The sequence below is a fragment of the Denticeps clupeoides genome, chromosome 18 (genome assembly GCF_900700375.1).
Source record: "Denticeps clupeoides chromosome 18, fDenClu1.1, whole genome shotgun sequence".
Lineage (NCBI taxonomy): Eukaryota > Metazoa > Chordata > Actinopteri > Clupeiformes > Denticipitidae > Denticeps > Denticeps clupeoides.
Window position 1 is genome coordinate 18,991,628 of NC_041724.1, and position 14,508 is coordinate 19,006,135.

General features: G+C 48.3%; 1 protein-coding gene across 3 annotated transcripts in view; it reads left to right on the forward strand.

The window, feature by feature from the left end:
* Positions 1-12,006, forward strand: part of gpc3 (glypican 3) — an 81,601-nt gene extending 69,595 nt beyond the window's left edge. For all 3 annotated transcript variants that reach the window (XM_028959854.1, XM_028959856.1, XM_028959855.1), the window contains one exon: positions 10,648-12,006. In XM_028959854.1, the coding sequence (XP_028815687.1) occupies positions 10,648-10,826 (179 nt within the window). In that variant the 3' untranslated portion in view covers positions 10,827-12,006. The remainder of the gene's footprint in view (positions 1-10,647) is intronic.
* Positions 12,007-14,508: the final 2,502 nt, after the last annotated feature.

Sequence of the window (14,508 nt, forward strand, 5' to 3'; positions counted from 1 at the left end):
ACAACACCGTGAACCGGCACTGTCCACAGGCGCCGACCACAACATTGTCCCACAACACCGTCCACCAGCACCGTTCACAGGCACCGTCCCACAATATTGTCCCACAAAACCGTCCACAGGCACCGTCCCACAACATTGTCCCTCAACACCGTTCACCAGCACCGTCCCACAACACCGTCCACCGGCACCGTCCACAGGCGCTGACCACAACATTGTCCCACAACACCGTGAACCGGCACCGTCCACAGGCGCCGACCACAACATTGTCCCACAACACCGTGAACCGGCACCGTCCACAGGCGCCGACCACAACATTGTCCCACAACACCGTCCACCAGCACCGTTCACAGGCACCGTCCCACAATATTGTCCCACAAAACCGTCCACAGGCACCGTCCCACAACATTGTCCCTCAACACCGTTCACCAGCACCGTCCCACAACACCGTCCACCGGCACCGTCCACAGGCGCCGACCACAACATTGTCCCACAACACCGTGAACCGGCACCGTCCACAGGCGCCGACCACAACATTGTCCCACAACACCGTCCACCAGCACCGTTCACAGGCACCGTCCCACAATATTGTCCCACAACACATTTACATTTACATTTACATTTACAGCATTTATCAGACGCCCTTATCCAGAGCGACTTACAATCAGTACTACAGGGACAGTCTCCCTGGAGCAATTTAGGGTTAAGTGTCTTGCTCAGGGACACAATGGTAGTAAGTGGGATTCGAACCCGGATCTTCTGGTTCATAGGCGAGTGTGTTACCCACTAGGCTACTACCACCCTAAACACCATCCACAGGCACCGTCCCACAACATTGTCCCTCAACACTGTTCACCAGCACCGTCCCACAACACCGTCCACAGGCACCGCCCCACAACATTGTCCCACAACACCGTCCACCAGCACCGTTCACAGGCACCGTCCCACAATATTGTCCCACAACACCATCCACAGGCACCGTCCCACAACATTGTCCCTCAACATCGTCCACCAGCACCGTCCCACAAAATTGTCCCCCAGCACCGTCACTCAACATCGTCCCCCAGCACCGTCCCTCAACATTGTCCCCCAGCACCGTCCTCCAGCACCGTCCCTCGACTTTGTCCCCCAGCAGAGATCTCATTTCACATCAGCACCGTCTCCCAGCATTGTCCCTCAGCACCGTCTCCCAGCACTGTCCCACAACACCGTGAACCGGCACCGTCCACAGGCGCCGACCACAACATTGTCCCACAACACCGTCCACCAGCACCGTTCACAGGCACCGTCCCACAACACTGTCCACCGGCACCGTCCACAGGCACCGCCCCACAACATTGTCCCACAACACCGTCTACCAGCACCGTTCACAGGCACCGTCCCACAATATTGTCCCACAACACCATCCACAGGCACCGTCCCACAACATTGTCCCTCAACATCGTCCACCAGCACCGTCCCACAAAATTGTCCCCCAGCACCGTCACTCAACATCGTCCCCCAGCACCGTCCTCCAGCACCATCCCTCGACTTTGTCCCCCAGCAGAGATCTCATTTCACATCAGCACCGTCTCCCAGCATTGTCCCTCAGCACCGTCTCCCAGCACTGTCCCACAACACCGTGAACCGGCACCGTCCACAGGCGGCAACCACAACATTGTCCCACAACACCATCCACCAGCACCGTTCACAGGCACCGTCCCACAATATTGTCCCACAACACCGTCCACAGGCATCGTCCCACAACATTGTCCCTCAACACCGTTCACCAGCACCGTCCCACAACACCGTCCACTGGCACCGTCCACAGGCACCGCCCCACAACATTGTCCCACAACACCGTCCACCAGCACTGTTCACAGGCACCGTCCTACAACATTGGCCCCCAGCACCGTCACTCAACACCGTCTACCAGCACTGTCCCACAACATTGTCCCACAACACCGTCCACCAGCAACGTCCACTAGCACCATCCACCAGCACCGTCCCACAACACCGTCCACAGGCACCATCCCACAACATTGTCCCACAACACCGTCCACCAGCAACGTCCACCAGCACCATCCACCAGCACCGTCCCATAACACCGTCCGCAGGCACCGTCCCACAACATTGTCCCTCAACATCGTCCACCAGCACCGTCCCACAAAATTGTCCCCCAGCACCGTCACTTAACATCGTCCCCCAGCACCGTCCCTCAACATTGTCCCCCAGCACCGTCCTCCAGCACCGTCCCTCGACTTTGTCCCCCAGCACCATTCCACTATACCGTCCTCCAGCCCCATCCTCCAGCACCATCCCACAACAACGTCCATGAGCACTGTCCCTTAACATTTTCCCCCAGGAGTCCCTCAACCCTGTCCTTTAGCACCAGCTCTAAACACCGTCCCCCAGCACCGTCCCTCAACATCATCAATCAGCACATCAATCACCATCCCCCAGTACAGTCCAGTAGTGTTCCAATGATATTCTCAGCAGTCTTCACTATCCTCTGTAGGCTCTTGCGGTCCGAAGTGTTTTGTGTGCCGTACCAGACAGGGATGCTGTCGTGGTGCCTCTGTAGAGTGGATGTGATTTTCTGTCCACAATGATCTCCTTTTGTCTTATCGACATGCAGAGACAGATTGTTGTTGTGGCACCATGCAGACAGCCATTCCACCTCCTCTCTGTATGTTGATTTATAATCCCTGCTTATCAGTCCCAGCACAGTCGTATCATCCGCAAATTTGATTATGTGGTTTTTTGTGGCTGAGCAGTTGCGAGTCAGCAGGGTGAAGAGCAGGGGACCAAGCATGCATCCCTGTGGTGCTCCTGTGGAGGAGATGTGACCACACATTCATACTGCCTGGGGCCTGTTTGTGAGGAAGTCCAGGTCCCAGGTGCAGAGGGTGGTGTTCAGGCCAAGCCCACTCAGTTTCTCAACAAACTGTAGTTTTAACAGAGCCTATAACCCTATACAGACAAACAGAGTCCAGGTGTTCTATCTACTTCTTGTAGCGTCCTCCATGTCCTATTCTTCTAGATCTCTCTAACTGTCCCCACACACTGCTCCCTGTGCGCCTGTCATGGCTGCCCACTGCTCACAAATGGTCATGATTAAAAGCAGAGGACACGTTTCGTTGTGTCACTGTGTGCTGTGCTGCAGTGTTTCACAATGACAATCACTTCACTTTCACTTCACTTTCATATAAGTATGGGTAAGTATGATGAATATGTGTGAAAAAGCATCATTTCCAGCCTGGTTGTTCACACAACTGACTTCCTGACTCAACCCTGCCCATTTACCAGGGCTTGGGACCACCACCAAGAAACATGCAGTCACATGTGTCCTCAGTGGCTGTGTTTTGACTCTGATCTCAGACAAGATGAGTAAGATGAGTAAAAATGGGGCAGCGGTGGCCTAGAGGGTAAGGAAGCAGAGCCACAATCAGAAGGTTGTAGGTTGAAGTCCTGAACTGCCAACATCCCACTGAGGTCCCCTTGATCAAGGTAGCATACCCCCACACACTGCTCCCCGGGAACCTCTCATGGCTGCCCACTGCTCACTAAGGTGACATACACGAAAGCATAAAACATGAATCCTCTCTCCACATACATACACAGACATACACAAACAGAGGGAGCGAACCATGTCAAATCCTGTAGGAAGGGGGCATGGCGTGACACAGGAAGTGGATGAGATTAAGATGCTGCCACTTTAAAAACAAACAGAGACCAGTTCCCACAGCCCGCAGGGCTTCCTGAGATGTGATGTTGTGCTATGTGCTGGAGAAGATTTGGATTTGTTTGTGCAAGGGATTTGTTGAAGTTCACCCTGCGTTGCTTCCAGACAGAGCTGTTTTGCAACAGAAGAACTGCCACTCATCAGGACGTTCTCAGTGCAAGGCAGTCCATTCCCTTGCACCTTCAAAAACCGGAATTAAATGGAACTGGGACCAGCAGTGAATTGTGTTCCCTCTGTTCTTTTTGTCCTTTGAGGCAAATTTGATCTGGTTCCAAAAGTTCTGGCTTCTTTGAATTGTGTCCAGCCCACACAGGCTCTCATCCTCTGCCCATCTCTACATGCGTACAGCACTGTCCTCTGATCATGTATTTTTCGAAACAGAGGCCAGGCTTGAGTCGCACGGGTACATATATACCATTATTACACATCCTCCTTGGATGTGTGTGTGTGTGTGTGTGTGTGTGTGTGTGTTATTTTATATGTTGTACACTCAGCTTTGAATCCAGACTGTAACTCGGCCCACTGCGGGTCCACTCTCTCCCAGTCCAATTTCAGGCTCTGTCAAGCTATAAATACCTCCATGGGCTGGGTCATCCATGGGTTCTCGCTATCCAGCCTGAACTTACCCCCTGGCCTTGATAATTAAAAGGTGTTGACTTGCATTTGTCCCCACAAAGCGGCCCATTCAGCCACCAATGCTGGAATGTTGGCCTGTTCGTTAAGGAACAGGGAAAATGTGTGGTGTTGTGGGAAAAAATCACACATAAAAGCACACGTTCATAAATACCTTCAAATACACACACATCATTCTCATAATCAACTCTTCCTTTACGCACCAAACACTCAAAGTATTTCTTTCTCAGTGTAACTGTGTGTGTGTGTGTGTGTGTGTGCCTGCACATGGGAACATGTGATTCTGTTTATTTTTGTTTCTGTAACTAGTGTGCTTGTGTGAATGTGTATGCGAATGTATGAATTGGAACCTGAAGATACAGAATTATGGGTTATAACTCAGTTATAATCTCAGCATGCGATTTTAATGCATAATTACAAAACAGAGATTTATTTATTACAATAATCTACAAATTTCCAAGTGTCTTTGTATGAAGGGTGTGGCCCTCCAAGTCAACCTGTGTTCAGTTCACATCACCCCAGTACTCCAGCCTGTCCCCTTCAATGTCCCCTCCTCTCTGTACAGAGGGACCTGCTATGGTGTGTTTTCATTATTCTTGGTCAAATTTCACACACAGATTTACTTTACCGCTGACACCCAAAGAAAACAAACATGTTAGGTATCAGATTTTGGAAAGCGAAATGTTTGCAGAGACCCATAATAATGGAGTCAGAAGAACAGCCTTCACGGCACAGTCAGAAGAACAGCCTTCACAGCACAGTCAGAAGAACAGCCTTCACGGCACAGTCAGAAGAACAGCCTTCACGGCACAGTCAGAAGAACAGCCTTCACAGCGGAGTCAGAAGAACAGCCTTCACGGTGGAGTTATAAGAACAGCCTTCACGGCAGAGTTAGAAGAGCAGCCTTCATGGTGGAGTTAGAAGAACAGCCTTCACGGCAGAGTTAGAAGAACAGCCTTCACGGTGGAGTTAGAAGAACAGCCTTCACGGCAGAGTTAGAAGAACAGCCTTCACGGTGGAGTTAGAAGAACAGCCTTCACGGTGGAGTTAGAAGAACAGCCTTCACGGCAGAGTTAGAAGAACAGCCTTCACGGTGGAGTTAGAAGAACAGCCTTCATGGTGGAGTTAGAAGTACAGCCTTCACGGTGGAGTTAGAAGAACAGCCTTCATGGTGGAGTTAGAAGAACAGCCTTCACGGCAGAGTTAGAAGAACAGCCTTCACGGTGGAGTTAGAAGAACAGCCTTCACGGTGGAGTTAGAAGAACAGCCTTCACGGCAGAGTTAGAAGAACAGCCTTCACGGCGAAGTCAGAAGAACAACCTTCACGGCGGAGTTAGATAAACAGCCTTCACGGCAGAGTTAGAAGAACAGCCTTCATGGCGAAGTCAGAAGAACAGCCTTCACGGCAGAGTTAGAAGAACAGCCTTCACGGCAAAGTCAGAGGAACAGCCTTCACGGCAGAGTTAGAAGAACAGCCTTCACGGCAGAGTTAGAAGAACAGCCTTCATGGCGAAGTCAGAAGAACAGCCTTCACGGTGGAGTTAGAAGAACAGCCTTCACGGCAGAGTTAGAAGAACAGCCTTCACGGCGAAGTCAGAAGAACAGCCTTCACGGCGGAGTCAGAGGAACAGCCTTCACGGCGGAGTTAGAAGAACAGCCTTCACGGCAGAGTTAGAAGAACAGCCTTCACGGCGAAGTCAGAAGAACAGCCTTCACGGCGGAGTTAGAAGAACAGCCTTCACGGCAGAGTTAGAAGAACAGCCTTCACGGCGAAGTCAGAAGAACAGCCTTCACGGCAAAGTCAGAGGAACAGCCTTCACGGCAGAGTTAGAAGAACAGCCTTCACGGCGAAGTCAGAAGAACAGCCTTCACGGCGGAGTCAGAGGAACAGCCTTCACGGCGGAGTTAGAAGAACAGCCTTCACGGCAGAGTTAGAAGAACAGCCTTCACGGCGAAGTCAGAAGAACAGCCTTCACGGCGGAGTTAGAAGAACAGCCTTCACGGCAGAGTTAGAAGAACAGCCTTCACGGCGAAGTCAGAAGAACAGCCTTCACGGCAAAGTCAGAGGAACAGCCTTCACGGCGGAGTTAGAAGAACAGCCTTCACGGCAGAGTTAGAAGAACAGCCTTCACGGCGAAGTCAGAAGAACAGCCTTCACGGTGGAGTTAGAAGAACAGCCTTCACGGCAGAGTTAGAAGAACAGCCTTCACGGCGAAGTCAGAAGAACAGCCTTCACGGCGGAGTCAGAGGAACAGCCTTCACGGCGAAGTCAGAAGAACAGCCTTCACGGTGGAGTTAGAAGAACAGCCTTCACGGCAGAGTTAGAAGAACAGCCTTCACGGCGAAGTCAGAAGAACAGCCTTCACGGCGGAGTCAGAGGAACAGCAGGTGAGAGAAGTCTGAAGACTCAAGTCAGAGGAAACGTGGTCAGAAAACCTATCAGCAACGATAGGAATGAGTTCACTATGAAGAGGGTCAGCGAGCAAGATGGCAGCTGTATGTTTACTGTGACCCTGGCGGATTATGCTGTGCCCCCTGCTGGTGTGGTGGTGCTGTGGAGGCCATGACAGGAGTAAATGAATCTTGAGTCATTTAAAATAACATGTGAATCCCTGATTTTCTTTTTGTGTTTTTCTGACTGTGAGGTCTGGACAATGTAAGTAGGGTCTGCAGCAGATCCCCACAGAGAGACCAGCATTCTACTCCCACAATGCACCTGTACATGCCTCTTCTCTCCAAGATAAATGAGCCAGAGGCCCGTGCCAGGGCTGATGTGTGCTCACTTTATTACAGAGTCTGAGAACTGCTCTTATTAAATCTATTTCCTCTTGAGATATATTATTTGGACGTGAAAGGGTGGTATAGGAACATGTGGGACTAGATAAATTTGGCCACAATAAAGGCAAGTTTTTCTTGTAAAAATCCTTTCCCAGTTAATTTAATTTAAATACATTCATGATTAAAGAAAGTCTTTTGCCGTTAGGGGCAACTAGAATCTAAGCCCCAGATGGACCCTCCAAGTGTGAGTGTTCAGTATTTCATACATGAATACACCTGAAGTATGCCAGTGTTGAAATAACAGTACTAACAAAATCACAATTACATTTAATCAGTGTAAAGTTCAGTGTGTCAAAGACCATACGGTAATAATTCACCTGGCACTGGCACCTTCAAAATGTAATTACTGTTAACTTTTCCATATTAATTCTACATAAAGCTTGCTTAAAAAACAGTTTAATGTGTATTATTAATGGGGTCTGTACATTTTTCACAAGGGCAGACACTGAACGGGTAAAATAAGTATTGATTCTCACCAGAGAATCCAGGATTCCATGATTCTCACCAGGGGTCGATAACAACCCCTCTAATCCACACATGCAAAGAAATGCAAATACAGATGAGACAGTAATGAGTGAACGCACTGAGTATTTATCATGGGTGGTGGAAGCCTAGCGGGTAATACACTCGCCTATGAACCAGAATCCCACTTACTACCATTGTGTCCAGGGGGGGACTGTCCCTGTCACTATTGATTGTAAGTCGCTCTGGATAAGGGCGCCTGATAAATGCTGTAAATGTAAATGTATTTAATATTTCACATAAAAGCCTTCAAGGTGCCTCCTTCATGGGGAAACTAGATGCATTCATTCCTCAGGTGTGATTTTGGTCAATTCTTCCACACAAACAGTCCTCAGATTCTATAAACTCTGAGCTTTACTTCTTTCCATAGATTTTCTGTAGGTTTCAGGTCCAGTGATCTATTGTAGAAGCTTAATTTTCTTGGTTGTGTGGATCATTGTCTTGTAACATATAATATCCCCCATTTCATCTTCATCATCCTGGCAGAGGGCAGCAGTATCTTCCATTCATTCTTCCTTCCATTATATGAAGTGTGCCAGTGCTGTATGCTGAAAACCAGTCCACAGCTTAATGTTCCCACCTCCAAACCTCACTGCATGTATGCTGCATTTCTGTATTCAGATTAACATTGCAAGCATGGTGTGCATTGTGGCATCTAAAGGGTTTAAAATACAGCCCATGTTTTATTCACCTCAGACTTTAGATTTGTGCTCTGAGGCTTTTCTGTTCTGTGTGTTGACTACTGAGTAGTTGCCCTCTTGTGAAGTACCCTGACAAACAAAAGTTCTCCAACGCTGTGGCCTGTCGTAAAAGACTGATATGAAGCCAGTGAACCATTCTGGTTTATTGTGTTCATTTTCCAATGAAGGAAATTCTGGATTGCTCACAGCTTAAGCTGAGTGATTTTCACAGTACCAGCCAATGGTCCAACTGTTGACCCCTTACTTGAGCTGTAACATCAAGTCTGGCCCAAGAGACCACTGTGTGATCCACCTTGGAATCTGGAGGCCAGGATTTGGCATGTATGGCATGCCGCAAAGCACTACTATTAATATTATCATAGTGGGATGTTTATTTCATATGAACATTTTGCATATTGTACAAAAATACCACCCTGAAATGAAACTAAGTGAATCTCCACTTTCAGCCTGAAAATATGCTGTGGCCCGTTTACAATGAAGCAAAATCTTTTATTTTTCCTCCTTAAGTAATTGAAATAGTTATCAGTTAACATTGATTAAGATGTTGCGCTAGTCCTGTGTGTTAGTACGGCTGGGCAATATATAATATTGCAATATTTTGATCTATATCACAATACAAAATATATATTGTGATAATTTTCTCTAAATCACTGGTATAAAGGTTAAATTCAGTCCTTCATTACATAAAACACTAATTTCAACTATAAATAATGACAATCCCTTCTTGTTCGTTTCATTGTACAGATTCAATTGAACCATATCATCGACACCGTGAGGAAAATTGCACAGAGTTTTCTGTTTTTATATATATATATATGTTTATATTGCCTACACATCACCAACTATTAGTCATTATGACACGACACATAACAAAACGCCCCACAATCTCCCAAAAATGTACCAAAATGCAGCTGTCACCGCTCACAGGTTGGATGCGGAATGATGTTCAAGATAAAGGAGTTTATCAAACACAAAGAAACAAGGCACATGGGCCAAAAACCAGGGAACAAGGAAATAACCCAAACTAACCTGAAGGCGCATGTTTCTAATGGTCTCTCCGTCACCAAATACAAATATATTCCACCCGGTAGCAGATACCGTTTTTATTATTCAACCGCTTGCTGCTTATTGAAGAAGGATTATATGAGTTTAGTTGGAGCTGAGGGAGTGGTCTCCACCGCTGTCGGTCTGGGTTTTTTAGGTGCTCATACGTTGTATACTTCTCTCATTTTAATATGTAGCACCATGTTTTCACATGAGTGAATAATACATGAATCCATCTCACCAATTCAGGAGCAACTCCTGACATAATTGCTGAGAAATGCCGACCCCCTCGGCAGATTTCCTACATCTCTGCCCAGGAAACCTTCAGGCCCCAGAGTTAATGAAGGTTTTCCTTTTCCCACCAAACCACTGGCTACTGCCGTCAGTATGATGGCCAGTCAGCAGGATGGGATCCTGAATGTTCCACTGATCTGGAGATGTTTTCAGCATGTGCATGATCGGGTGCTGCCCTCTGACCTCTGGTTTTTGTATAAGCACTGCATGTGTGTGTTTGGTTTATTGGGGGTTTGTGGGATGTGTGTTCGTAGAGGAAGGTATGTGAAAAATGTGGTTAGGGGGCTGTGTGTGTGTGTGTGTGTGTGTGTGTGTGTGAGGAAGATAGGACGAGTAGAAGGCTCCACAGCTGGCCTGACAGAAGAACACATAGCAGGCGTTCCTCTTTTATAAGTGATATCCTTTTGCCCTTTCCTTATCTGGACTCTCACCCAGATGATGCACTGCGGCCGTGCAAGCAGCTTTCAGCAGGGTGAGATCATGCACCAATGCACATGGTGCATTTTTCAGCATATAAACCTCTGAAAAGAACTAATGCTGCTGGACTCAGTCGCTAAGAACACGCTGTAGACCCCCTTTTACCAGAGCCGTGTATGGGGATTGTGGGAAATGTAGATGGGGTGGAGGTTGGAGGCCGATTTGCTGATATTATAATGTGGAAACATTGCACACCAACAGGTGTCATGCTGAGCAACTTGGGGGAAATATTTCTTCCTTTTATTGGAAATTAGAGGTACTAGATTTAAACCACGAGCAGCAACATGTGTCAAACGTACAAAATAAATAATAAGATCTGTATTCTGAAGAAGAGAAACGAACTTGATGTGTAATTATTTCTGTCATCTTTAATAATGCGCTCGTCAACTCATCTTTTTGGTTCTATCATCCCTCCAGAGCTGGCAGACAACTTGGCCATTGATGACCTCACGTTCCATGAGTTGCTGCTGACCCCACAACTGTCCCAGGACTCGCATGGTGGTGCCTCGGTTGTGGCAGCTGCAGGCGTGTCTGGTCCCTGTGGAGCACTCTTCATCGTGACCTTCATCATCGTCATGAGAGCAGGGATTCATTGACCGGCTCTGGACACCCACTGTCTAGACCTTAGGAGGTACAGACAGGTTCCGTGGATTGCATTGTCATGCTGACGGTTTTACCAGTGAGACCTTCTTCAGACCTTCATCCACCACATGTCTCTCTGTACAGTTACAGTTTTGTTCTTTTGTCTCAACCCCCATTAAAAAAGCAGCCAGATCGACAGTTTTCCGTGAAGAAGAGGTGTGACCTCAGGGTAACTGAGCCTTCCAGAAGACTCCCCTTCACACACGCACACACGCACACACGCACACACACACACACACACACACACACAGGACAGGCCTCTGCTGGACAAGATTAAAGCTCGCATCTCCCATTCATTTCCTGTGCATTAAATGACCCGTGGTGGAGAGATCAAGGGATTGGTGTATTGTTGTGAAACCGTCCTCCATCCTGGGGGACGTCCTGCCCAGTAGATCTGCTCTCCGCCTCCTTTTCAGTCAACTGAAACACACACACTTACACAGAAATAACATTTGAAGCCGATTGACCTACACAACTCTACATTATCCTTGTTGTCATAACCGGGACATTTAGAAAAATTGATTGTTAGTAATTTTAAAAGAATTCTGCCTTAAACACACTGACACACATATGCAAAGACACAGTCTCTCCCTCTGTCCCCGATCTGTGCAGCGTTCTCTCGTGGGTCATGCTCTCCTCATTATGCCACTGTATTGAAAGCCCTCATCTTCTCCATCGTGCTGTCATGGAAACTGCATCCGAAAGGGTATGGATTTGGAGGACGGACGGGCATCATCATGTTAATCGTTCCTGCCCACCACACGTCCACAACTAAGGGCTAACCGACATCTCATCATGGTTTCAGTTTTGGTGTTTCCACATTGTGTATAATATGATGGTAGTTCTGGTTTTTAAGGTGGTGGTAGATACACGTCTTCTAGTTTTCATGTGTTACTTTCTCGAAGCTCTCAGTCCTCCATTACACTGTATGTGTATTGAATGCACAGCAGGGAGCAACGCCGGTCCATTTGGCCAAACTGACTGCAGATGACCATCACACCTACAGCCACGTGTAGCTGCCCTGCTGCCTCCGGGGACGTGGGACGAAGACGTAGAACAACCAGTCAATGTGAACGATGCTACTGTACTCAACAAACATGTAGATGGAGTTTCATTTTGTAAAAATGGGAATAAACCACCACGTTTCAGGCTTTTGGTTTGCGTGTGTGTGTGTGTGTGTCTGTGATTGAATAAATCATCATTAATGAATTAATTCTGCAGTCCTCTTGTGCCCTTTCACCCCGTGCCTCAGTTATTGTCCCTTCATCCTTTTGGACCTTCTCGCCCACTTTTTTACTTCTGGCGCCCTGCACCCACATTTAAATGGTGCCTCATTAAGCCGGCCACATTGCCTTTGCCGTCCTAATCTCAGCCCATAAGTGAGTGTAACCAGCGCATTCTGCAACCCCCCAGCCCCCTGCAACTTTTCACACGTCCCTCCCCTCGCTCAGATCTAGATAAGATTCCTCTTCATCCAGCTGTGCCTTTCTTTCGGATGGAAAAATGGTGGCAGCAGCGCCGGGCCGACGCAGGCCGCATCCCCGCAATGTTAATGGGATCTGGGGAGAATGGGCACACAGGTCCCATTCAAATGCGCAGCCCGGCCTGTTTTCTTAAGTTAATAGAGCGGCAGTGGGGCGATGGCCCAGCTTTTCAGGTGAACTCGGCAGGATCCTGCTCTTCCTCCGCTCGGCCCGATCCGGTCGGTGTCATGCCGTACAGAAGTGTCATGCCGTACTTTCGCCTCATGCTCGTGGAGAAGACTATGGGAATGCAGTGCTGCGTGGACGGACAATGTGGGCGGGTCCTTCATTTAGAGTTAATTAAAAAAAATTGTGAACACTGAACAAACTCAGAATTCTGTCACTTACATCTTTCACCTTCTGTTGACCGTCTGAAAACCACACCAGCCCACATCCACATGGGCAGCGGCTGGCTCGCCTGACTCCGCCCACTTCCCCACATCCCCCCAGGCCCACAGCCTCTGAATGGGGGGGCAGACTGTGGAATGCTGGGACACAATGGGCTGAATCTCATTTGCTGAGTGCATGCCCTGAAACTATGATCACACACTCTGCACTCACAGAAACTGATATGCACACACACACACACACACACACACGTCAAGACATGTCCAAGGGCCAAAATTAAGCTTCTTACAACTAATGAGAAATAAGAGTTTTGTGAGGAATCACTGTAGACTGAAAACACAGTTTGATGAGTGTGTGTGTGTGTGGGTGTGCAGATAATGTCTGGTTCCAGTGAGATGGGAAACTGGTTTACAGTTCATGGCCTGTGAGATGAGGATGGGCTGGGCAGTGCACATCACTGTTGTAGACGGGCTTCAGGCCTTTAATCATGTTCAACCATGAACTGCCATGCTCCTATTCAGCCATGTAGATCGTGCGGACATCTCGGCTGGGCTCTCCTGTACAGCACAGGGACAGGAACCAGGCCACGGAGTCTGAGCACACATTTTTACCCATGGAACATTATCAAGAAGGGGTTAAATAAATGTGTCCATAAATAAACAGTGTTGGGTCTGTGTTGTTGGGTCTGTGTTGCTGTGTTGTGGAGGTACAAGCTCCATAATGCTGTGTTGTTGGGTCTGTGTAGCTTTGCTGTGTTGGGTCTGTATTGTTGGGTCTGTGTAGCTGTGCTGTGTTGGGTCTGTGTTGTCATGTCTGTATTGCTGTGCTGTGTTGCTCTATTGCTCGGTCTGTGTTGGTGTGCTGGGTCTGTGTTGTCATGTCTGTATTGCTGTGCTGTGTTGCTCTATTGCTCGGTCTGTGTTGGTGTGCTGGGTCTGTGTTGTTGAGCTGTGTTGCTGTGCTGTATTGGGTCTGTGTTGTCGGTCTGTGTTGCTGTGCTGTATTGTTGGGTCTTTGTAGCTGTGCTGTGTTGGGTCTTTGTTGTTGGTCTGTGTTGCTGTGCTGTGTTGTGTCTGTGTAGCTGTGCTTTGTTGGGTATGTGTTGTCTGTCTGTGTAGCTGTGCTTTGTTGGGTCTGTGTTGTCAGTCTGTGTAGCTGTGCTGTATTGTTGGGTCTGTGTTGTCGGTCTGTGTTGCTGTTGCTGTTCTGTGTTGGGTCTGTGTTGTCGGTTTGTGTAGCTGTGCTGTATTGTTGGGTCTGTGTTGCTGTGCTATGTTGGGTCTGTGTTGTCGGTCTGTGTAGCTGTGCTGTATTGTTGGGTCTGTGTTGCTGTGCTGTGTTGGGTCTGTGTTGTCGGTCTGTGTTGCTGTGCTGTATTGTTGGGTCTGTGTTGCTGTGTTGTGTTGGGTCTGTGTTGCTGTGCTGTGTTGGGTCTGTGTTGTCGGTCTGTGTTGCTGTGCTGTATTGTTGGGTCTGTGTTGCCGTGCTGTATTGTTGGGTCTGTGTTGCTGTGTTGTGTTGGGTCTGTGTTGCTGTGCTGTGTTGCTGTGTTGTGTTGGGTCTGTATTGTTGGGTCTGTGTTGCTGTGTTGTGTTGGGTCTGTGTTGCTGTGCTGTGTTGCTGTGTTGTGTTGGGTCTGTGTTGCTGTGCTGTGTTGGGTCTGTATTGTTGGGTCTGTGTTGCTGTGCTGTGTTGTGTTGGGACTGTGTTGTAGGTCTGTGTTGCTGTGCTGTGTTGCTGTGTTGGGTCTGTGTTGTAGGTCTGT